Genomic DNA, 24,982 nt, shown 5'->3' on the forward strand with positions numbered 1-24,982 from the left:
CCAGGGCCAAGATGACGAAGGCAAGCTGGGTGGTCAACTTAGGTAGATGCCACATAAGCCTGTCCTTGGAATTGGGAGGGAACTCTGACCACCTCTGTGCTGGGGTGGGGCGGGGGGCGGAGGGGAGAGGCAGGCATTTTCCTCTTGGATGAATGCAGTCTGTCTTCCCCAGCATACCCAGCAACAATCGACCAGCGCACCCTGCAGGAGGAAACAGCCCTTTACCTGGCAACGTGCAGGGGACACCTGGACTGCCTCCAATCCCTGCTGCAGGCGGGGGCCGAGCCTGACATCTCCAACAAGTCCCGAGAGACACCTCTCTACAAAGGTGAGCCCCCCTGGTGGGCTTCCCGGAGGAAGAGTCCAGAAACGAGGTGGGCGATTGGGAGCATTGCTCCTGAGGTGCATGCCCCCAGCCCCACGGGGTCTACTTGAAGGGGCAGCCTCACTCGGATGCATGACTTAGGCCACTGATTCTCTCATTCGTGCTTGTATGCGGTCAACATTTCCCAAGTCCTCCCTGGGGTAGGCAGGCCGAGGAGCACTGAGGGCTCAGAATGGAAAGAACCATCCATGCCTGAGTCTCCTCCCAGGCCAGTGGGCACCGCCTCACATAACAGTCAGCTCAGGGCGGTGAAGAGCATGGCTCAAGGCACCTGGGAGCACAGGGCAGGGGCCCTGACATGGGGAAGGGCACCCACAGGAGGGTGTACCTGGGCTGAGCCTGAACAGGAGGGATCTGCCAGCTGGACCAGCATGGGAAAAGCACAGGCAAAGACAAAGAGGTGTGGGAGAGAATTTGTGCCTCTGGGATGCTTAAGAAAACCAAACACTGGTGGCTGAATCAGTACATCATCCAAGGACATTGGCAACCCTAGCAAGTGCCCAGAGTCAAAATCCGAATAATCCTAAGAGCTGGCATGTATTGAGAGCTTTCTGTAGGCCAGGCACTGTCCTTTTATTTACCCTCACATCCATCTACATATGAGGTAGGCACTGCTAGCATACCCATTTCACAGATGAGAGCCCAAGGCACAGAGACCTGCAATGAGACCCAGGATCACAGCCAGGGGCAGGCCTGGGATTTAAACTCAGGAAGGGCTATGACAGCTCCATGCTCTGAACTCCTACCCTATAAAGCATCTGGTCTGTGCCTACATCAGCCTTGGGTCTTACAAAAGTGAGAGGGCCTCTACACCCAAAAACTACAGCAATCCCCCATCTCCCATGTGTCTGGTATCCAGCACCTGGAACATTCTGTAGGCAGCAGACACCACTGCAGACCTGCAGTCGAAGTGTCTCCCCCAGAACCCATGTCCACTGGCCACCACAACCATCACCTGGACCCTCAGCTGTCCCAGAAAGCGCTCCCAGAATGCTGGGTGGGAGGTCCCAGGATTGGGGAGGCGGGGTGGAAGTTCCCAGGATGTGAGGTAGGAGGCCTCAGGCCCCAGGATATGGGGTGGGAGGTCCCAGGATGCGGGGTGGGAGGTCCCAGGATGTGGGGTGGGAGGTCCCAGGATGCGGGGTGGGAGGTCCCAGGATGTGGGGTGGGAGGTCCCAGGATGCGGGGTGGGAGGTCCCAGGATGTGGGGTGGGAGGTCCCAGGATGTGGGGTAAGAGCTCCCAGCATGTGGGGTAAGAGCTCCCAGGATGTGGGGTGAGTTATAGCCAAAGCTCATGGTCCTGCGAGAGCTCTAACTATGTGCTAAGCACCCTGCTAGAACCTTCCATGCACCACCTCGCTCTGTGCTCCCACAGCATCTTCTCAGGAAGGTTTTGTTACCTCTGCTTTACAGGCGAGGAAACCAAGGCTTCGAGGGATGGGGCGCTTCGCCTGGGGTCCTGTCTGAAACACTACACAGGCAGCCCCGTTCCTTCTCTCAGCCCCCTGGCTGAGCCGGAGAAGCCTCCAGGTGTAGTTCACTGGACAAGTGCCCCCGCGCCCTGGTGACAACTCCGGCCAGAGCAAAGAGTGCACTCGGGGTCTAGAGAGACAGGAGGCTTAAAAGGGAGGTTGGGGCAGGTTAAGCCAGACTTGATGAGCTGCATTCAGGAGATCACTTCTACCCCAGATTAAGTGAGCAGCTCCTGCGGAGGGGTTTTGGCAGGAGTGTGGCCTGTGCTCCTCCTCGGGCCTTGGCAAGGTGGAAGGCTGGCGCGGGGAACACGGGGAAGGGACATGACATCAGGCATCCCGGGACACTCCCGGGGACAGAGGTTTGCTGGACCCAACATTCTGGGTTTGAATCCCAGTTCTGCCCCTTACTGACTGTGTGACCTCAGACAAGTCACTTAACCTCTCTGTGCCTCATTTTCCTCCTCCGTGCAAAGGGATAATCACGCTACCTATCTCAGGGATGGCTGGGAGCATTAAATTAGCTAATCGTGTAAAGTGCTCAGAACAGAGTGCCTGGCACATAACCAGTGCTATACGCACGTCAACAGACATTGATGCTAATCAGTATTACTATTACTTTTAGCTGTCTGTCCCATGCAGACACTGAAACTTAGTGCTGGCCTAGTGGATACTTGTTGAATGAATGGCTGAAGAGTGAATGAGTGAATGAATGAATGGACAAACAGATGAACGACGTCTTGGCTGGCCAGGTCCTGCCAGAGGCCCTGCTGACCGTCTCGCTTCTCCCTGGGCACAGCCTGTGAGCGCAAGAACGTGGAGGCAGTGAGGATCCTGGTGCAGTACAACGCGGACACCAACCACCGCTGCAACCGCGGCTGGACAGCTCTGCATGAGTCTGTTTCTCGCAATGACCTGGAGGTCATGGAGATCCTGGTGAGCAGTGGCGCCAAGGTGGAGTCCAAGAATGCCTACGGCATCACCCCCCTGTTCGTGGCCGCCCAGAGCGGGCAGCTGGAGGCACTGAGGTTCCTGGCCAAGCACGGTGAGTGCTAAGGATCCCTGGGTATGGAGTCCCCGGGGGTACAGCTAGGAAGGTCCTCAGAGAGCCACTCCAAGGGCAGGCAAGTTTAAGTGTCATGCTGTGGGCAAACTCTGATTATCTTCTTGGAGTGCTGTGTTGAGAGGGTTCTGAGGTTGTGTCTAGGCTCAGTGGGAAACCTTTTAAGATCCACCAGTGATGCCTGAAATTAGGCACAAACTTGGTGGTGGGGGGGTGGGGGTGGAGTGGAACACCAGCCCCATATTGGCGATCTCTAATCTAGCCCAACATCCTTGTTTTACAAATGAGGAATCTGAGGCCCGGAAAGGGGAAGTGAGTTCTCTATAGTCACATAGCAAATTGGTGGGAGAACCAGCCAGACTTTTAGTCTCCTGATATCACAACCACTTCTCCTTCCACCATGTCACACGTCGCGGCCAGAAGGAGCCTCAGACAACATTCAGATCACTTCCTCACGTTGTAGTCAATGAAACCTAGGACCAGCATGGGAAAGTGATTTGTTCAAAGGCACCCAGCAAATTAGTGGCAGAGCTAGGATTTGAACTCAGGTCTTTGTACTCTTCGTAAAAAATTGTTTTTCACTTAATGGAGAAAGTAAAACAATATCGCCTATGGCAGATGTCCTTGTGGTTAAAGAGCCTTATATTTTGATTTCCCCCAAGAACACTTTTGATTATTTTTTCTCTTTTGCTGGGAAGTGACCCTCCCTTTAGCAACAGAGAGGCCAGAGGAAAGCCAGACCCTGGGGCAGAGTTGGAATACTTTGTTGAAGACCTCCTATGTGTCAGACACTGTACTAAGCATGAACACAGATTAGGCCAATGTGGTTTTCTCCATAGTCGTGTCCTCATCCCATTTTACAGATAAAGAGACTGAGGCTCAGAGGTTAAATGACTGGACACGGCCAGAGCCTGGATTCTGACCGCATCCATCTGATCCCAGCCTGCATGTTCTTTGCACTCGGCCACCCCACTGGGCCTCGAGAATGGCCCTTGTGGGACTTTGCTCAGATAAGCATCCACTTACCATGTGCCTGAGCAGTTAGGGAAACAGACCCACGGCACTTCCTACAGCCAGGGATGGAGCCTGACGGACCGGCTTGAGAACAAAGGGGCGCAGGCAGGGGCCTGGGAGCCAGGCAAGGAGGCCAGGCCAAGGGCAGGGCCCCAGCGGGCGGGAACCGGCGGACTCTGCACATCTGCGGAGCTCTCCCGCCGACGCTGAGTCAAGGCCTGCTCCCTCTGTGGGCTGAGTCCATCTTTAATCCAAATATTTTTCCTGTGCGAGCAGCCGGCTTGGCCAGTGGGGTCCGAGCTTCCAGGGAGCCCGACTGAGAGCTGGTGTTAGAGCTGCTTGCCCACTCCCCCTCAGGGGCGGAGGGCCGGACCTGTCCCTGTGCCCAGCCCCCTCCACCCTGGAGAACTGCCATTTTCGGGGCCCGTCCTCTGTGCCAGGCACCGGGCGGCTATAACAGACCACAGACTGGCTGGCTCACAGACAACAGGGGCTGTTTCTCACGGTGCCAGAGACTGGAAGTCCAAGGCCAAGGGCCTGGCAAATTTGGTGCCTGGCACGGGCCCACTTCCTGGTCATAGACACCTGTCTCCTCACTGTGTCCTCACACATTGGAAAAGTGAGAGACTCTCTGGGGTCCTTTTTAAAAAAAAAATATATATAAATATATATATATTTTATTGATTTCAGAGAGGAAGGGAAGAGAGACAGAAACATCAATGATGAGAGAGAATCATTGATCGGCTGCCTCCTGCACACCCTCTACTGAGGATCGAGCCCACAACCCGGGCATGTACCCCAACCGGAAATTGAACTGTGACCTCCTAGTTCCTAGGTCGACGCTCAACCACTGAGCCACGCCAGCTGGGCTGGGGTCTCTTTTATTAGGGTACAAATCCCACTCCTGGGGCTCCAGATTGGAATCACCTCCCAGAGGCCCTACCTCGAACACCATCACTTTGGGGGTTAGGTTTCAACATATGCATTTGGGGGCGGGGGGCACCGTCTATAGCAGGCATTTGTTTATTCTCGCAGTATCCCAATCAGTGGGTACCATTATTCCATCAGCAGCCGAGGAAACGAGGCTCCTGCAGGCTGCCCAGGGCCACGGAGGTTGTAAGCCAGGAGACAGACGCTTCAGCCGGTCCTCGTCTGTCCCCAGAGCCTGTGCTCGGTCCACTAGACCAGAAATCAGTCATCAAAAATGAACCCTCATCCGAACACCTGAGCTAAGCAGGGGGCCCGAGGGAGGAGCTGTGGTTACCTGATACTTTTGATCTCAGCCCTTCCTGACAGGCTACTGCCTCTCAGTTCCATTTCCTGCCAGAATAAGAGGGGCGCGAACAGTCCGAGAAACCCATGCAGTCGGCTCTCCCCCTCACCGCCAGGAGATGGAGGGGGTGGAGGAGACTGGGCTGGGGGAGACTGCCACCAGGCCTGCCTCCTCTCCTGTCAGCATAGAGCAGTGTCTTTTTCAAGGGAGACAGGAAGTAATTCCTCGTTCATTCTTGGAAATGGAAGGCAGAGATTGGGATTTGTTGTTGGGGTTCTTCTTCACTAGGGGGCTCTGTGCTCTCCAAGACCCGCGAGGACCTTCCTAAAGGCAGGGCCGGGCTCCTTTTACACGGAGAGAGGGGGACGAGCCTGGCCTCTGCCATCAGGCCATCTCCCATGCCTCTGCCATCAGACTACTCAGGTTCAAGTTCTGACTCTTCACTTATGAGCTGGCGGGTCTGCGGCAAGTGTCATAGGTTCTCTGTGCTTCGTAACACAGAGATGAGAGTAGTGCTGGTCACACGGGTTGTGTTGTGGATTCCAAGACACGACCATGGAAAGCACGGTGCCCGGCACACAGTAAGTGCTCCCCAAATGCCGGCACCGTGTGACAGCTTCTCACCTCCGAGCGGCCTCTGCTCAGGCAGGCCGGCCCCAGGGTCTCGGGGTTACGGAGGGAGCTGGGGGTCCTCCAGATGGACCCCTCCTGTCTAAGGACCCAACGTGCCATGGAGGTGAGCACAGCCCAACAGGGACACCCCATCAGGGACAGTGACCCCCCGATCACTCACCGGTCTGCCTCTTCTTCGCCAGGTGCTGACATCAACACGCAGGCCAGCGACAGCGCGTCGGCCCTCTTCGAGGCCTGCAAGAATGAGCACCAGCTGGTGGTGGAGTTTCTGCTGTCGCAGGGCGCCGACGCCAACAAGGCCAACAAGGACGGCATGCTCCCGCTTCACGTCGCCTCCAAGAAGGGCAACTACAGGTCAGCCAAGGCCCGGCCACCACCCCGCAACCCACCCGCGGGGGGGGGGGGGGGGGGGGAGGGGGCCTGTGCCCTGGGAACACCCTCAGGCAGATGCTCCACTGGTGGACCTTTGCTGGCTCCAGGATGAGCATCACATGGGCTCAAGAAGAGGTAATCCCCCCCAACACACACACACACACACACACACACACACACACTCACACACGGCAGGGCTCACACAGTGCAGCTCAGCGGTATTGGCCGCGGAGCCGTCTGTGGGCGGCTGGTTCCTTTGTGAAAGTCTAGTTCACAGTCAAAGTTACCCTGAACACTGACAAAGGTCACAGCACCGTGACCTGGTGACCCAGGACGCCTCCAGGTCTTGAGCAGAAGGGCAGTGTGCTACAATCGCCCTGGTGGCCAAGATGCCAATAGCTACCATTTATTGAGTGCCTACTAGACGCAGCTCAGCTTAACTTGTAAGATCTCATTTTATGCTCAACAGCAATCTCAGTGAAAGTATTACTAAGTTGTGTTTTGTAACCTGGGCGGAGCAGTCGACCTTGCTGATTGGTTACGGAGAGAGAATGAGATCAGCTCACAGGGTCAGTTCCAGAGGGGCAGGGAACTGGGCCTCAGACACCGAGGGTTCTATCGGGCAATGGTCACCTTTGTTCCTCTTCATAAGGTGCACTTTGAGCAGCAAGCCCTCTGTGGTCCCAGGACCTGCCCGTGGGAGAAGGGGGAAGGCCCCGGCCTGTCCTTCAGCCCACAGAAGGGGCTTGGGGAGAGAGGTGATGATATGGATGGATATGCAGTAGGACACCACCATGGCCACTCCCCTGTGTTAGGGGGACTGGAGCATCATGGAAAGGTCTAGCCTTGGACATACATTCTGGCCTGGCTTTGCCATCCACCTCCTGTCCAACCTCACTCTTATTCCCGTCCCACACCCGTGCCTCAGTTTCACCCTCTGTAAAATGGGACGGCTGGACACACTGATCTCCAGACCTGTCCAGCACCATACACTCGTGTTCAGATTGGCAAAGTCCTACAGAGGCGGACAATAAGATGGTACCGCTACGTCGTTAAGATGATGCTTTGGGAACCTAGGCAGCGTCCAGTCACGTTCCCACACTTCGGCCACTTTCCCTCCGTTCAGTGAGGGATCACTCGAGACCAGCGGTGAACTGCCAGAGATACCAGGCCCCTCTGGCGGGTGGCCCCGGGCAGTCCCTCTTCCTGTTCTTTCCTGAGCTTGGGCAGGTTACGGCTGTTAGCGAGCATTTGTTGCCAGTGGCCTCAGTCCAGGTTGAGGCCCCAGCCCTGCCTTTGACCAGCACCTCTACAGAGCAAGGTCAGGCCTCCTGTGCCGGCACAAACAGAAATTAGGGGGCAATTAGTCCCCCTGATGTGTGAATTTCCTTTTGAGGTTTTAGGCGCAGATTTTAGGTAAATAAAGCGTTACTAACAATAATAACATTTTCCACTGAGACCCTAGCGGAGGTTGCTGGCATCAGAGTTCCAGGAAGCAGGGAAATCAACGTGCCAGGAGGCAGAGAGGCGTGGGAACGGGCCTGCTGGCACCGCCTTGCCCTGCCATGGCCACCTCCTTGGAGCCCCCATGGGGCCGTGAGGTCACCTGTCATCAAGGATTAGCCAGATTAGGGCCTGGAATCATGACAGAAGCTTGTTCCTGCAGGTGGCAAGGGTCCAGGGGAAGACAGCAGAGACAAGGGGTCAAGAGTGCTGGGGCCAAGCCCCCAGAACTGCTTTACGACCCTTGATTAGTCACTTCATTTCTCTGAGCCACATCAGTTAAAAGGGAGCCACAGACCTGCTCTGGCTACCCCACAGGGCTCAGGGAAGGTGAAACGGGACAGGCAAGTAATGCATCCTGAAGCAGGCGAAGCCCCATGACATACCTGCTGCACAAAAAATAAGGGGGTGGTTCAGAGTGTGGCCCTCTCTCTAGGGGGAATCGGACTACCTTCATTCAAATCCTGGCTCCATCACTTACTGGCTGTGCATCCTTGGGCAAGTCACATACTCTCTCTGGGCTTCTGTTTCCTCATCTGTAAAGGAGGATAATACTAGCACCCACCTCATAGGGCTATTGGGAGGGTGTAACAGATAAACGCAGGGCAAGTGCTGAAGGCAGTGCTGATAGTACTGGTAGTTAGTATACGTTGGTGGCAGTGAGGTGCTGATTCAGCGGGAGAGAGCTGCCCAGGGATCTCCAGCCTCAGCAGGGGCTGACCAACCCACCCCAGGCCACAGGCAGAGCAGAGAGCCTGGGAGAGGCTGGAGTCAGACTTCAGCATTAGAGGCACTGAGACTTACAGGACAGGGGGCACCCTGTCCACCTCATGGCCACCCAGCTCCACCGCTTACTGGCTGTGTGACTTTGGGAAGGTGGTTGGAGCTCTCTGAGACTGTTTCCCTCTCTGTGAAGTGGGGATAGCAGCAGACCCACCCTTTCAAAAGGGGTAACTGTGAAGGCTGGCCGGCTCCTCAGCGCCCCCTGCTGGTAGGCCCGCGCCTCCCTACCCAGAGTAGTTGTGAGCGGCCGAGCCTGGTCCCTCAGCGCCCCCTGCTGGACCGTGACCCGCGCGTGCGCGCTCGGCCTTGCAGGATCGTGCAGATGCTGCTGCCGGTGACCAGCCGCACGCGCGTGCGCAGGAGCGGCATCAGCCCGCTGCACCTGGCGGCCGAGCGCAACCACGACCACGTGCTCGAGGCGCTGCTGGGCGCGCGCTTCGACGTGAACGCGCCGCTGGCGCCCGAGCGCTCGCGCCTCTACGAGGACCGGCGCAGCTCCGCGCTCTACTTCGCCGTGGTCAACAACAACGCGTACGCCGCCGAGCTGCTGCTGCAGGCGGGCGCCGACCCCAACTGCGACGTCATCAGCCCCCTGCTCGTGGCCATCCGCCAGGGCTCCCTGCGCATCATGCAGCTGCTGCTAGACCACGGCGCCAACATCGACGCCTACATCGCCACGCACCCCACCTCCTTCCCCGCCACCATCATGTTCTCCATGAAGTACCTGTCGCTGCTCAAGTTCCTCATGGACCTCGGCTGCGACGGCGAGCCCTGCTTCTCCTGCACCTACGGCAACGGCCCGCACCCGCCCGCCCCGCCCCCGTCCAGCAGGTTCAACGACGTGCCCGCCTGCGACAAGGCGCCCTGCGTGGTCCAGGTAGGGGGTGGGGACGCCTGGGGACGCGGCCAGGCCAGCATGCCTCGGAGGCGGCGGCGGCGGCGTGGGCTCGCAGTGAATGCCTTGGGAGGGCGTGTGGGTTAGTAGTTAGTGCGCTTTGGTGGCAGTAGAACCGGGTGGTTAGACTGTTTCAGAAGCAACAGAACTTAGTGTTTCACACGAACAATTAAATCCTTTCTGGTCCGCTGTCTTGGGGAATTTCAGGAAGGAACAGTGGGGCAGGGGGCTGGTGGGGAACTCTGCAAAAACCAGAGGTCATCACCCCCGGCAAGCCTGTGGCTGGAAAGGGGGGTTGAATGACCAGGATCCGGATGAAGGTGAGAGCAGGTGGGTCTGAGGTCAGGTGAGATGCAAGGTCAGAGCAGGACCTGTCCATGGTGGTGACCTAAGAAGTCAGAACTTAACATGAAAAGGAAGTTAGAACACCCGGCTCTCGGAGATCATTACAGTGGCTAATGGCCGTCATTGATGAGCCACCTACTGTGTGCAAAGAAGGTGATGTTCATACTACTTTCATTCTCATAAACCCCTGAAGTGGGTGTTATATACCCATTTTCTAGATGAGGAACTTGAGGCTTAGAGAGGTGATGCCACTGGCCTAAGTTGCCCACCGCCCATTTTTGGCAGCAGAGGCCTGTGTTGATGAGAGGAGGGAACTGGATCCTAGCTGGGTATACCCAGTGTCTGTCCTCGGACATGTCCCCTGCCCTCGCCAGCCTGAGGCTGCCACCTGCCGGATGAGCTGGCGGAGGCGGTGCCCTTGTCCTGGGCGTCCCAGCGAGGTGTGTGCTCCCTTTCAGTTCTGCGAGATTCTGTCTGCCCCCGAGGTGAGCCGCTGGGCGGGGCCCATCATCGACGTCCTTCTGGACTACGTGGGCAACGTGCAGCTGTGCGCGCGGCTGAAGGAGCACATTGACAGCTACGAGGACTGGGCCGTCATCAAGGAGAAGGCAGGTAGGGCTGTCGCTGCTGCTGGCAGGTCTCGCTGCCTGACTCGGGCCCCGGGCTGGGGGCCTGTGACTGTTACTAACACTTGGTGACCACCTACTCCGTGCCAGGCTCTGTGCTGTCACACACAGTGTCTTCGTGATTCTTTGTTTTGTAATTGAGGAGACTGACCCGCGGAGACGATGTCACCTGGGCCAGGGTCTCACCGCTAGTCAGTGGCAGGGCTGGGATTCAAACCCAGGTTTGACCCACTCGAGTCTTCCTCTAAGTCTTTACAGGACGTTTTAAACCAGTGGCCCTTTAAATACAGTTCCTCATGTTGTGACCCAACCATAAAATTATTTTCGTTGCTACTTCGTAACTGTAATGTTGCTACTGTTATGAATCGTAATGTAAATATTTGATATGCAGGATGGTCTTAGGCGACCCCTGTGAAAGGGTCGTTTGACCGCCAAAGGGGTCGCGACCCACAGGTTGAGAACCACGTTAAACAGTTCCAGCTCCCTAAGGGATATCCGGATGTTCAGAGCAAGTTGTACATGTTTGTGGGCCGCTGAGAGGCAGTACGGCGAGGTCCAGGATAGAACGATGGCCTAGAGTGCAGAGTGCATATGAAACACACGGACATCTTATTAAAAAAGCAGGAGCTGGCTCAGCAGGTCTGGGCAGGGCCGGAGAGCCTGCATTTCAGCATGCCGCCAGGCGGTGCCAGCGCTGCTGGTCTACAAACCCACCTGGAGCAGCACTGCTGTAGGAGGCAGGCCCCCTGAGCTCGGAGCCAGGAGCTTGCTAGGTGGCCGTGGGCCTCAGCATCTGCATCCGAGCAGAGGAGCTTGGGCATGTCTCGCCCCCTTCAGCTGCGCCAGCCGGAGGTGCCTGCAGGGGGCGTGATGTGCCTGGTGCAGTGAGGTGGGGTTTGGCCAGGGTCCAGCTGCTGTGTGCAGTGTAGATGGGGCATCCTGGCTAAGCCAGTTTGAGAATCCCTCTTAAGCATTAGAGACCTCACGGGGCAGGTGAGGCGGCAGAATCAGTGGGACTGGGTGCTGACACCAATGAGAACTGGGTGCCTGCCCAGAGGAGTTCGGCTGCCCCAGCCTTTCTCTGGCTCCGAGGGGCTGCCCCAGCTCTGCCCAAGTGTCAGTCCTGTGGCACAGAGACTGACAGGCAGCCAGTGGTACTGTCCCACCGCTGCTGCCTTCCCCAGTGAGACTGCGCTGGCACGTTGCCTGTCCAGGTGCCCCCCGTCCCAGAGCCCGACTCTGCCTTGCCAGGCTCCTCCTTGCTCCCCACGCCCCTTTGAACCTAAACCTACTGCAAGAGTTTGCATTTGGACAAATGCCTGGGAAGCACTTGAATTGAGACCCTTGATAAAGTTCCTGGGCCGGCAGCAGGGGGAGGATGGCATTGATGGGCACAGCTCTGGGTGCTCAATAAGCTTTCACTGGGTTCACGAATCATTGGTGACTGTCACCATGACCCTCCGCGGCCGCCCGAGGGTGGAGTAATCCCTGCTTCGATGTTGGCCTTGCCCCTCACTGTCCCCTCCCCCTCTCCTCCCTAGAGAAAGCTAATCCCTTACAACTATACAGCGTCCCAGGGAAAATGAGCAGAACCAAACACCTAGTAATAGGTAGAACAGATAGTTCCTAACCAGTACCTGCTTGGTGGCCTTAAAGCCGACCCTTCACCTTCAGGACACTCCCCCTGTGCTTTTTCGTTCAAGGCTGCGATGCTGATGTCGTTATTCACGAGGAAGGGTGGACAGAGGCTCCGAGAGGTGGCCTGACACCCCCAGAGTCTCCTAAGTTATCCAGGCCACCAGCCCAGTCCTGGTGGCCCCGTGTCCTTGGCCTCACCAGTGGCCTTTTGCCTCCCCACCTCCCCCACCAAGTTCAGTCTTCGCTCAGCTGAGAAAGGGGCCAAGCTTCCCAGCGGGCAGGCTCTGTCCTAAGGGAGAGCGAAAGGCAGTGGAAGTGTCAGAAGTGCAGCGACGGCACCTTCTCACCTAGTGAGGCAGCCCCGCAGCTGCCTGGCCTCTGTCCTCCCCCACGTTCCCTCTGTGTCCCGTCTTCCCTGGGCGGCCAGGGCCTCCTTGGCCTGACACTGATGTTTCCTCTGCTTGGAATGCCCCTACCTCCCTTCCTCGCCTGGCAAATTCCTGCCCAACTGTCAAGTCCCCCCTCAGATGGCAGCGTATGGTGTGAAAGCATTCGGCAAAGGTCCCTGGCCGGCACCTCGCTGCCTCAGGCCTGACCACAGAGCCAGGCACAGCGAAGGGGTCAGCATGCGTTTGCTGAATGAGTAAATGAATGGCCTTCTTTGATTCAACAAACACCTTCCCTGTGCCAGACCTTGTGCCCGGGGCTGAAATAAATGACCCCACTACTAGTCGTATTGGTCCCTGTTTTTACCTCACAGCCCGTCCCCCCCACCAGCTGAGACCACTCACTGTCCTTCATTCACTGAGGAGCCATCCTCGGGGGCCTCTGGAGCGAGGCACCAGGTGTGATTCTGGAACCTGGAACCTGCTGGGAGCTGTCCAGTCCCTGCCCAGTCCCTGCCCTGGTCTCTGCACCACCCGGAGCCCGAGCTGAATGGCCTGCACGGAGGCATTTAACAGCTCAGGTTCCTTAGCCTCTTGCTAAGGGCTGTGTTGAGTGTCCAGGCTGTGTATGCAGAGGAAGAAGCAAACCCTTCCCAGGTTGCATATGACAGGTCAGCATCTCTCTGTCCTTTTCCCAGAACCGCCGAGACCTCTGGCTCACCTCTGCAGGCTGCAGGTTCGAAAGGCCATTGGCAAATACCGTCTAAAACTCCTGGACACGTTGCCGCTCCCAGGCAGGCTGATTCGGTACCTGAAGTACGAGAATACCCAGTAACCAGGGCGCGTGAGAAGGAGTGCTCCTCAGACTGTTTCACTGAATCTCAGGTCGGCGGGGTCCCCAAATCCAGGGGACCTGGTGATGGGCGAGGCTGTGGGCTGCTCCCCCTGAGCTGGGGCAGCCGCCGTGACCTCACCGGGTCTCTGGGCCAGAGCTGTGCCCAGAGCGGAGAATGGAATATGTCGAGGAGGAGGAAAATCTTGTTTCTTTGCAAATCGACGAGTAGATCCCAGACCTTCTCTGCCATCAGGAAGGGCAGGAACTTCTGTTCCGGGGCGGGGCGGCTGGCGGGGGAGAACGTGGGAACGTGGGGCGGGGGCACTGGAGCGCTCAGGGCTGCGTGTGCCTTTCTGGACAACTTCACTGCGGAGCTAGCCCTGCCCCTGCCCCTCTGCTCTGTGAACCCCTCCACAGGTATGGCCTGTTGGGGGGCTGGGGAGACCCTCGGGCCCAGAGGGCTTCCTGGTACAATAAATGTTGCACAGATGCCTCCTTGCCCAGCGTGGTCCCACTCACCAGACGCACCAGGGCCTGGGGCCCTCAGCCCTGCTCGTGGTGGGAGTGGGGGCTGGGTGGGGGCTGGGGACAGGGCACACGGGTCTCCTTGGTTGGGCTGCCCCAGTCCCCATGTGGCTCTGTGGGGTGAGGCAGGCAGGAGCTGCCGGCCACCTTCGATGGTGCAGGTGAGAAAGCTGAGTCCCCTGCGCTGAGACCAGCACGCCCCGTTTCACGCACGCTGCGGGGGCTCCCGGAGCTCTCTTCCCCGGTGTGATGAAAGCATGGAGGGGACCCAGGGCAGGAGAGCCTGTGCCGGCTGCCCCGAGATCTGGAAGAGTCTTAGGCCAGGTCACACCTGGTTTCAGGCCTGGGAAAGCCAGCGACTGGACAGGTGTGGGGAGCCCTGGTTGTACGCTCTGCTCTGCCTCTAGCTCGCTCCTCTGGGGCCTCGGGATCCTCATCGCTGTGGCCCTCGGGGCCTTGCCAGCTCCTACATACGGGCTCTTCAGAGAACCAGTCAGTCCCAGGGTCTGCCTGGAGAGGAAAAGCCTTCCGAGCAACACGTTAGAGCCACGGCCAGAGGGGAGTCGGCAGAACTGTGCCCACTCCCTCGCGGGCAGCGGGGCCCGGCACACACAGCGCGTCCCTGGGGTTCCAGCCCCGAGTGCTTGGCCGCGGTCCCACGCTGCCTTGCTCCAGTGGTCCTGGAAAAACCCATGGAAACCCGGTCCTCCCAGACTGAGGATGATCCACCCTGGTGGGCGGGGCGGGGGGCAGTCAGTGATGGGCTGGAGCAGAAAGATGTTCAGGTGCAGTTGGTGTGGGGCTGGCTGTCAGGCAAACTCTTCATCTCTGGCCACATTAGGTCTCAGAGGGTCCGAGCAGGCGGTGGCCCCAGGCACCCCGGGGCCGTCTAGTGAGACCCCCCCGGAGAAGGGGAGGTTGAGAGGGAGGTGGGAGGCGCAGGGAAGGAGGGCTCAACCACTGCCCATTGGCACCATTTGCTTATAGGATGTGGGACCCTGGGCTTGGGATGTCCTGGTGCCACATTTGCGTTCTTGGATTTTCTTTCTTTTTAAAAAATATATTTTTATTCGTTTCAGAGGAGAGAGGGAAAGAGAGAGACAAACATCAATGATGAGAATCACTGATGGGCTGCCTCCTACACACCCCACACAGGGCATGTGCCCCCAAGGGGAATTGAACTGTGACCTCTTCATAGGTTGAAGCTCAACCTCTGAGCCACACCGGCCGGGCTACTTTCTTTATTTAAAAAAATCTTATTGGAGAGAGAGAGGGGAGAGGGGAAGAGAGAGCTCCCAGAGCTCCATTCTTTCTCAGGGCCGGGGGAGGTTGGATGGCCCAGTCCACAGCATCACTGAAATACCAGCATGGCAGGACCTACAGACACTGCCCGATAACCAGGAGAGGTGGCCTTTGGTTGTGCAGCTTTTCACCACTTGGGTAGCAGTACTCGCATCATCCCTACATCAACCCACGAAGCAGGCCTATTTTCAATTACATTTTTCCAATGAGGAAATTTTGGCACAGAGAGGTTGAGTAACTTTTCTAAGGTCACACAGCTAGTAGGTGGCAGAGCACTAATGTAAAAGATTAGTGCTTTTTACATTCTGCTTTACTGTGTGGAGGGGCTGAGCCTCATCAGAATGGATCCACACACTTGTTACTGGTCCCCTCCCTGCTTAAGACCAGAGCAGCTGAGGGGAGGGTCCTGGCTGAGGACTCGCTGTCCACGCTGCCTGTGCCGCACAGCCTCTGTGGCTCTGAAGTCCTCCAAGACCAGCGGACACAAACCACTCCTCAGTGTGGGCTGCCCGTCCATGTGGATGGGCCTTAGGGGAGCCCTGGGGTACAAATGGGCAGGTGGGAGAGTCCCATAGCCATCGCTAATCCGGAGCCTCGCGTTAGAAAGGATTCTGAGTCCTAATCAAAGTGGAAGGCACCACAGAGGGACCATTGCCCTCCCACCCCCCTTCTGCAGGTGGGGCCAGAAGGCCTGAGGGGAGGCCCAGCCCCACATCCCACGCAGGACACAGCTCCGCCCCCTGGCACCATCCTCCCTGGTGGCTTGTCCCCCCTCCCTCCTTCGAATTGAGCGCTTGGCCTCCAGTGCCCCCTGCCACTGCTGGCCTCCCCCCCGCTGTCACCTCCATGAGCAGCCCTCCTCCTGGGTGCAGCCAGCACTTCTTAGGCCTGGGGACCATTCAACTTCATGAGACCCAAGGTGTGGAAACTGCAAAAGAAACGCCTTTATTCTTTAAACCTTCTTAATATTTACAAAGAACAAAAATAACAGAACTGAGATTGGCTTACAGAGTGGGTGGCAGAATAACAAATGTGTAACTTGGGCTTCGGGGGTGGCTGGCTGACCAGGGCGAAGCCCCGAGGTCTGCACAGGGATGGGGGGATGATCTGTCGGGCTCTGGCCTGGAGGGGGACCCGCTGAGCCCGGCCCCGCAGCTCCCAAGGCAACGGCCTGAGAAGGCCGGACCCCGATCGCGCCCTCCCTGCCCCGCACGCATATAAAGGGAAGGTTCTCAAGAGGCCACACCACACCGGTGCCCGCTGCCCGGCCCCCTGCTCACAGGGGAGCTCCTGGGGCCCCACATGCCCCAGGCCGGAGGCAGGAGCGAGGCCCGCAGCCCCGCTAGAGGTAGCCAAAGACGTTGAAGATGGGCGGGGGCATGGCCGGCTTCGTGGGGATGGGCTTCAGGACCACGGGCCTGTATACCTTCTGCCCCGGGCCATCCACATCCTTGGCCAGATGGGCCAGCTCCCCGGGGGAAGCCGGGCTTTTCCTCCACAGGCCCAGGCTGGGGACCGGGCCTGGCGGCAAGGCCCCTGGAGGGCCCGGGTAGATGGGCTGTCCATGGTACTGGAAGGGGCAGCAGCTCCAGGCATTGACACGGCCCACCAGGGAGACCCCAGGCAACTTGGGTGGCTCCTTTTCAGCCATCGCCCTGGGGGACATGGGGATCAGGGCCATGTCGGGCCCGAAGAGCTCCAAGCCCCTGCAGTGTTTCTTACACTCGCAGGGAGGTCCCTCTCTGGGGCCCAGGACCTCCTCCAGCCCCACGGGGTAGCTGTGGGTGGGCCGCGGCTCTTCCCAGAAGGAAGCGGGCAGCTGTCTTTTCCTCATGGGCACCTGGCCAGGCCTGGCAGCTCCTGGGTTCTGCCCCTGTAGTGTCTGCTCCCTAGAGAGACACTCCTCCCTGTAGGGGTTCCCCAGAGCCTTCTCCTTGCAGTCCCCACCACTGCTAGGGCTGGTGTCAGGGCCGGGATTGAGGGGCAGCCTCCCCGGGCGGTCCTCAGGCCCCCTTCTCAGGGGAGGCTCGGCCCCTCGGCCCGGGAGGCCCCGCGGCAGCCGGGAGTACTTCTGGGAGAAGCGTTTGAGCTGCTTCTGCAGGTACTTGCGGTGGTCCACAGAGCGGCGGCAAGGCGCCGACTTGTCCAGAGCCGCCTTGATGTCACTGGAAGCCAGATTCACAAAGTTCAGCAGCATCTTCACGTCACTGTCGGATGCCATCACCAGGGGGGCCACTGCACCGGGCTTTCCATGAAGAGGGTGGTCTGCTCGTGGCGGGCAGCTCCAGGGAAGGGCACCGAGCTGACCTGGGGGACACACCGACCGTTGGAGTCTCTCCAAGCCGCCAACTCAGCCCCACCCCCCCAAAGGCCACGTGGCTGCAAACAGTGGCCCCGGCCCCGGCCCCCCTCTGCCCCTGACAGAGTCCCGGGCAGTGGGACACCCATTCCAGAGTGTCCTGAGCATCGGGGATGGACCAGGCTCAGACACCTTAGTCTGCTTGGGTCGGTTGCCCTCTCCCTGCAGCTGAGGCTCAGAGAGGTCAGGTGACTTGCCCAAGGTGACCCAGCCATACGTGGGTCTGGAGTATAGGTCCCCTCGCTCCCAGCCCACTGTCTCCCACGCACCACGCTGCCAACGTGCACACTTGCCAGCCAGGTTTTTCTTTTCTGAGCAGAGGTGACGGCTCCACTCCCAAGCCAAGCCCCTGTCTCCCTGGTGGCGCCCTCCTCCTCCCACCCCCGCCCCAGCCCTGCGAGCGAGCGGCAGCCCCCCTCCTCGGCCCCCACGCTCCACCCCCAGCTCTCCTGCAGGACGGGCAGGACCCCTGTCTGGCACTCCAGCGCAGGCCTGCCTGGCGGGCTGAGCTCAGGCTGTGGCAGCGGGAACACCCCTGCAGAAGCATCTGCAGCAATTTCATGCCTCCTGGGCCACCTCCCACAGCCCCTCGCCCCTCCCCCGGGCCCCAGCCAGCCCCACGCCCCCACCCAGTTGGGCCCAGCCGCCTGGGCCTCCACACTGACCGAGGGTGCGGGCCCGGCCGGCCAACGTGGCCCGGCTGGTTCCCGCCGCAGACCTGGGTCAGGCCTGTGCGGCCTGCGAGCTCCGGTTGTCCGGCTGGAAGCAGTTGTGCCGCCCTCGAGTGGGCTGAATGGAGGACAAGTCCCCAGAGCTGGGGGGCCCCTCAGGCCAATCAGGAGCGCCTCTCCAGATACAAAGCATCCCAATCAGGCGGCAGCGCCCCGTTCCCACATTCTTTGCCGTCACAAATTGTCACCATGGGGACCATCACAAAAAAGACAGCTCCCAAATGCAATCATTTCCCGGTAAATTTCTACCCTCAGCCCCTCTCCCCCCCTCGGCCTCCACGCCCTCCTCCCCTTGACCTCGGTTCCCTGGTTTCTCGAGGGGGTGAGGGGTGTGTTTAAAAAGTCCCGGACTGAGGCGGGGCTGGGCCCAGAGACGGCCTGGCCCTCCTCCCACAGGCTCCGGCCCGACCCGCGGCTGCCATGCTCCAGTGCAGACAATCGGACGGACGGGTAAGCCGGGCAGGCGGCCTTCCCTGCCGTCCTTGAGTGTTGAGTGGCTCTCTCCTCTCCTCTCTCTTTCCCCACCCCGCTCCCCGAGGCAGGCCTGTGAGGCAAAGGTAGCGGGGAAGGACTCTCTAACGAGGGGCTGGGATATCCATGGGAAGGCAGCCGCAGCTCTCAGGAATCTTGTCTTTATGTTTGCTTCCTCAATTGAGCGGCACAAAGCCTGAATTGCCCATTCAGTGCGGCCGGACAAAAGGTTGGCGTTGCACGGTCCCCTTGCATTTGTAGTCAAACAGTTAGGGACTTAAATCGAGTCGTCATGATGGAGAAAGAGGTGGACAAAGCCCATAGAATTGCCATCAGCAAACATTTTCCTGTGTCATATTAGCCAGTCTCCATGGCTCCCCCTGGCCCGGGGACAATGGCACAAGTTTGCACACTTGGCTACTGTCACCGTGCCAACGCCGGCGGGGCCACAAGCAGGGCCGCGCTGAGCGAGCAAGGGAGCCCAGGGCCGGCCGTGGGCCCTGCCCACCAACTGGCCAGAGGGAAGGTGAGGCCAGCGGCAGAGGGAGGCTGCCTGGGAAATATGGATGGGCGAGGCCCCCGTGCCAGCCAGCCTGGTGGACCCCCTATACCTCCTGCCTGTCCCCCCCCCCGCCTCCTCCCTCTTCCTCCCCTCCTCTTTTTTCTACCACCTCCTCCTTCTGTGTCCTGGCTGGCCAAATGGCTGGTGCTCTATGCACCAACCCACACCTTTGCACCACAACCTGAAATGCCAGGGACTCCTCTCTGAAGCACCCCTCCCAGACTGGGAGCACGGACAGGGAGGGGCCAGGCTTCACCCGGGAGTGACGGGTCCACCCCCTCCTGCTGGCCAATAGACAGCTGCTACCTCAGGGGACGCCTGCCCGCAGTGACAGGGCTCCAAGCCACCTCCCCCTCCGGCCCGAGGGTCCCTGCAGGCAAAATGAAGGGCTCAGGCAGAGAGAGCCCATCCTGGGGAGTGGTGGTCGTATTCTCCACGCCCCGTTTCCCTGCTGTGGGGATGGGGGAAGCGTGGACTGAGATGGAGGTGACCTTGAACTGGAGCATCCTGGGTCATTGGCCACAAGGCCTGGAGAGCGTGGCCCCTGTTCACAGAAGCCTGTGCGTGGATGAGCGCCAAACCAGTGCGGCCTTAAGCCCCTGAGTGTTGGGGGTCACTTGTTTCTGCAGCAGAACCCAGCCCACCCTGACCAGTGCAGGCAGGAAGCATCCTTTCCGCCCCAAACCACTGCGCACACGCTGCTGGGGGCAGTGCCGAGGTCATGGGGTTAGGCTGGCACATCTCCCATCACGGCTCCGGCTGCCTCCTGACACACCCAGCCCCCTGTGTGAGCTCCCGGAGGGCTCTGCCTCTCCGGTGACTAGAATGGCCTTGGCCCGGAGCAGCCCTTGCGGTTGCTGAGGTGGTGCTTGATGGCCCGTCGTCTGTGTTTCTCTGGGACTGTGGGTGCCTGGAGAGCAGGAGGCCCTGCTTCCCAAATGCATCCCCTGCACCAGAGCAGGGCTTCTAGAAAGCTCCATAACGGCACGTGAGCTGTGCGGACTTGAACTTGAGGATCCCTTCCCAACTCGGCTGGGACCGCCTGCAGATCGTCCACTTTCCAGCTGTGCTCACCCCACCCCAAGTGTATCCACCCCACTCAGCGTCAGGGATGCCCTGCTTCCGGGCAACTCCGTTCCGCACCTGCTGTGTGTCAGGGACCCGAGGGTGCGGGTGGGCCCGCGCGGCTTGCTCCTCCGTCCTAGGCCACTTGCTGGCGGGGAGATGGGCTTGGTCTTGGTGACTCAGCAGCCACCTCCTGCCCACCGGCCAGTGAGACAGAACCCTGGGTGGTGGCCTGGCACCAGCCATCCCTTGTTTCGATGGCAGGATATGGAGAAAACCGTGATTTACGGAGGTAGGCAGCTGACACGGTCATTTTTAAAAGCCTGTCGTGCAACCTCAGGATAGTCATCAAATGCCTACACAGCACTCACTGCTTGGTTGATGTCCGTAACACGTATTAAGGCATTTTTTTCTTCCCAGGTGTCAGGATATTGTCTTGAATGGATAAGGAAACTGAGGCACAGAGCCAGGAGCCCTGCCCCAGGTCCCTGCTCAGTAAAGGGCAGGGCTGGGAGGGGGATGCTGGCAGCCAGAGCGGGGCCCTCGGTCACAACCATTGCCTGCTGCTCTCCCCACCAACAGTTATCTCCCCCCAACACACACACACACACACACACACACACACACACACCCTCGCTCCCTCCCAGGGCTTCGCTGGCCCAGAGGTGCAGAAGCGCCCGGCCCGCCCCCCTGCAGGGGTAGGTCTGACCAGTAGACTCGGGGACACAGCAGCCTGACCAGCGCCTCCATGAGCACAGGACACGACCGTCCGGGCGGCTTATGTAACTCACCCCTTATGTAAGGGGAGTGTCTCCACCAAAGCCCAGCCCGAGGCCCCCTGTCCTGTCCGCTGCAGTCAGAGCAAACAGGCTTCCCTGCGCCAGAGGCTAAGGGCTGAAATAAACCCCTTGGCTGCCAGGCCGAGGGCTTCCTGCCTCGGGGACCTCGCCTCAGGACGGCGGCTTAACACCAGCTCGGCTGTGCCCTCAGCGCAGCCGGGGGCCTCGGGGGCCTCGTGATGACCCAGAGGAGTCACAGCCCATCGGCAGGGACGGCGACCTCCTAGTCGATGCCTCCCCGTCTCTTCCCCTCTGGGCCCCAAAGCTGCCGCGGTGAAGCCCCACTTGGGCACATCTCCCTGGAAGGAATAGCCTCTGTGTCCCTGTTGGGTGTCCGCACGGCCCCACATTCCCACCACGGCCCCGTTTCATGCCTGCCGCCCGCCACACGTCTGTCACCTTCACGCGTCCTCAGGTGCCTGCCTCTCTGAGGCGTCTCTCCACCGACCCAGGCACCAGCCAGGGATGAAAAGTCGGTTTAATCTCAACTGCCAACTCGGGTTTGATTGGTGATGGCTGGCGGGTGCCCCGTGGAAAGATTCCGAGGGCCGGGCAGGACTCGGGATCGGCTAGTGCTGTCTTCCGTGGGTGTGGGTGGGACAGGCTGACTGTACCTGCCTGATACCCCCGAGTCCCGTTCAGAATAACAGGATGCGGAGCCAGGAGGGTGACGCGTGGCCTCCTTGTAACCCGGCCCTGAGATCTTAACCAAGGGAACAGTGTCCCAGAGGAGGGCAGTGACTCCCCCAGGCACGCAGGTGCTCCCACTTCCCAGGCAAAGCTCATCAGTTCAGTTCAATAAACAGACTGGGGGTGGTAGGCACTTTGGAGAATGGAGACTGTGGTGAGTTCGGTGCAATGGAGAGGAGAGGCCACTGCAGGAAGTGGGGCGAGAAAGTTAGGAAGAAAGGCTGTCCTCCATGGGTCTGTGCAAGCAGCAGGCACACGGTAAAGGCCCGTTGAATGAATGAATGAATGAATGAATGAAACGTGGAGTAACACGATTGGTTGGCTCTCGGCCATCTTGGGAACTCCAAGAGCCAGTGTCACCACACCCTGGAAACAGCTCATTCTGACCCAGGCACAGCCTCTGGGCTCTACTTGCAAACTACATACTGACCACGTCACACCCTCTCCTCTGCTCCCCCCTAGGACCAGTCCCCCACCACCTCTTACCTCGCCTGGATTGCTTGTCTCCTAACTGGGCTCCTGAGTCTGCCCACAGCAGCCTGTGCTCTTTTTCAAAAGAGAAGCTGGCTCAGAGCTGCCCCTGATCCCCCTCCCCCATCGGCTCCCATCTCACTCAGAGCGGAAGTCCTCCAGGGGCCGCAAGATCCGCTTCTTCTCCTACCTGCTCTCCTGGACCACCCCGCCCCAGCCCCACTGCTCTCCTCGCTGTTCCTCAAACACCAGGCATGCGGCGACCTCAGGGCCTTTGCATCTGCTGTTCCCTCTTCCTGGAATTCTCTTCCCCTCCATCAGTTGGTAAACCACAGGCCATCTGTTTGGGTCAGTAAAGTTTTATTGGAACACAGCTATGCCCTATCCACTGAGGCAGCAGAGGGCGCACAGGCCTGAAGTATTGACTTTTTTACTGAAAAGTTTTGCCACCCCTGGCCCTGGTCAATGGCAGGGCTCACCCCTTCCTCCACCTCTGTCATGTCTTTACCCAACTGTCTTCCTCTGCGTCCTTCTCACCCTCCATCCCATCCTCCTCCTCTGCCTGCTTTATTCTTCTCTGTCGTACTCGCCTCCACGAAGCACTCGGGATATTCACGCGCTTACCTCCCTGTTGTCTGTCTGTCCGCTGCCACCAGATGGCACTCCCACCAAGGGCGAGGACTTGCACTCTAGCTCATGTTGTGTCCCAGCACCCTGGACCGGGCCTCAGAAATAACTTCTCACACTCCCGGGCGTTGGCCTGGCCCATACTCCTGGGCCTCTGCCTCAGTTTCCCTTGTCACGGAGCTGGGGCCCTGGGAGATCTCTCACCGGGTCTCACCCCTGCAGGCTGAGTCCCTCATGAATGGACACAGTCCCCAGAAACGCCCAGCCTGGGTTCAGGGAAGCCCCACATCTCTTCCATTTCATGACATTATCCTCATATTTAAAAAAAATAGACATTTTAAAGCAGACGGGGGCGCAGAAATGATAGCACTCACTCGACACAGAAAAGCGCTTCCGTGTGAAGGTGCAATTCACCAGAATGACAGGGCTCATTTTCAATTTTAATCAAATTCCGTTAAAATATTAGTTAGAAGTGATTAAAGCGTTAAATGAAAATAATTTTAAAGGAATTAAAATGGATGTCAAACGTTAATGAACGGTGCCCAGGGGGACGCCGGGGAACAGTCCCTCTCCTTTTCCCCTCAATCCTGTCGTGTGGTCGTCTCATCTGGAGGGAATGTCCAAGGTCTGGTCCCAAAAGAGAGTCTAAAACCTGAATGCTGGGCGGGCCTCTAACTCCCACTGGGACCCCGGGGCAGTGCAGGGAGCGTCTGCAGGCCCCTGTTCCCCCCTCCCCCACCTTCCATCTAGCCCTGTCACGGCCCCAGGAGTGCTGCTCTTTAAGGCCAGTAAGAGCCTGGCATTCACTGTACGGCCACAGGCAGGGCTCACGCTCACGCTCACGCTCACGCACCAAATCCTCTAACTGCGCTCTGGATCCTCTGAGTAACCCCACTTGACAGAGGGGAAACCGAGGCACAGAGTGACTGGCCCAGGTTCACGCAGCTAGAACCGGCAGACCTGAGATCTGAACCCAGACCCACCTGCGCTCGGAGACTCCTCCCCTCTTCTCATCGTATCTTGGGGAGGACCAGCCCTCAGAGACGCACCGGCCCCAGGAACAAGTATCCTTGGCATCCCCAAGTCACCCCCAGGGCCCATCACTCAGCCATCCCCTGAAATGTAGGTGTGCCAGGCAAACCGAGGCAGCAGGGCCAGCGGAGGAGAGCTGAGGCCCGAGGCCCGCCAGGTCTGCTCCCGGGTAAGCAGTTGTCCTGGAGAACATGGCTTTGATGGCTAAGAGGGTGGGGGCCGTACTTTTTCTCCTACAACATCTGTGCCCTTTGCATAGGAGGCTGCTCTGGGTCTGAAGGTTCTGCCTCTGGTCCTTGACTTCCGGTCTTGGCTGCCTGCCAGGACCCGTGGCTCCTGGGAACCCCTTCTCTCCAGAAGACACCCCGAACCACAGAAAGAGCTGCAGGGACTCGGCAGCCCGTGAGGAACACCAGCAGAGGGGGCTTTGGAGTCACGGACCTGGCGTCAAGCCCCTGTCTGTCACTTAGCAGCTGGGAGACCAAGGGGAGGTCCCTGCGCTCTCTGAGCCTCCGTTTCCTCCTGTCCCCTGTCCGCAGCACCCCCCGCCTGTCCTGGGAGGAGGTCAAGGTGACACCGGCACGTGCTTAGCCCAGGACTGGCCTGCCGTCAGCACTTCCATTCGTAAGAGCTGCGCATGTCATCCAACCCCCAGACGAGGACACTGAGCAGCGGTGAGTTAGTGGCAGGGTCAGGACCAGCGGCCAGCCTCCAGGACCCGTGCTCCCACCCCCTCCCTCTTCGGAGCCCAAGTTTTGCAACTTGGCAGGATTCTTCTCTGAACTCGAATCCTTGGTCCCAAACAGCCACAAGGGGGCGCCCTTGGCATCGGTCAGGGTTTCCTTCCGTCTGTGCCAACGTTCAGGGCCTCCTAGGCCGGAAGCCCACGCTCCTGCCCCTTCTGCGTTCTGATGAGACGTCCCCACCCCCGCTCCTTGGAGGTATCCTAGAGCCCCTGCTCATTCCCGCCCCCGCCCTCCTCTAACCTCTACCCCCACCCCAGCTCCTTGGAGGTATCCCAGAGCCCCTGCTCGTTCCCCTCTCCTGCCTCCAACCTCTACCCCCCCCCCCCCCCACCAGGATT

At 59.1% G+C, this 24,982-nt stretch overlaps 2 protein-coding genes across 4 annotated transcripts in view; one reads left to right on the top strand and one right to left on the bottom strand.

Moving 5' to 3' along the window:
* LOC139010187 (ankyrin repeat and SOCS box protein 2) overlaps positions 1–13,714 on the top strand; it is a 33,339-nt gene extending 19,625 nt beyond the window's left edge. For all 3 annotated transcript variants that reach the window (XM_070414342.1, XM_070414359.1, XM_070414351.1), the window contains exons 5-10: positions 173–328; positions 2,658–2,903; positions 6,024–6,195; positions 8,812–9,376; positions 10,198–10,351; positions 13,088–13,714. In XM_070414342.1, coding sequence (XP_070270443.1) covers positions 173–328; positions 2,658–2,903; positions 6,024–6,195; positions 8,812–9,376; positions 10,198–10,351; positions 13,088–13,224 — 1,430 coding nt within the window. In that variant the 3' untranslated portion in view covers positions 13,225–13,714. The remainder of the gene's footprint in view (positions 1–172; positions 329–2,657; positions 2,904–6,023; positions 6,196–8,811; positions 9,377–10,197; positions 10,352–13,087) is intronic.
* Positions 13,715–15,971: 2,257 nt separating this feature from the next.
* LOC139001867 (protein FAM181A-like) lies at positions 15,972–18,162 on the bottom strand. The gene is made up of 2 exons (XM_070403396.1): positions 18,076–18,162; positions 15,972–17,358 (listed from the first exon to the last, which is right to left on the bottom strand). Exon 2 carries the CDS (start codon positions 17,270–17,272, stop codon positions 16,394–16,396), a length of 879 nt encoding a protein of 292 aa, XP_070259497.1. The 5' UTR covers positions 17,273–17,358; positions 18,076–18,162; the 3' UTR covers positions 15,972–16,393.
* Positions 18,163–24,982: the final 6,820 nt, after the last annotated feature.

This window comes from Myotis yumanensis, unplaced genomic scaffold (assembly GCF_028538775.1).
Source record: "Myotis yumanensis isolate MYYU_CA2020_CCGP unplaced genomic scaffold, mMyoYum1.0.hap1 SCAF_1, whole genome shotgun sequence".
Classification (NCBI taxonomy): Eukaryota; Metazoa; Chordata; class Mammalia; order Chiroptera; family Vespertilionidae; genus Myotis; species Myotis yumanensis.

Bases quoted from the DNA above. Each gene is read 5' to 3' on its own strand.
- LOC139001867 (XM_070403396.1), bottom strand. From the start codon at position 17,272: ATGGCATCCGACAGTGACGTGAAGATGCTGCTGAACTTTGTGAATCTG.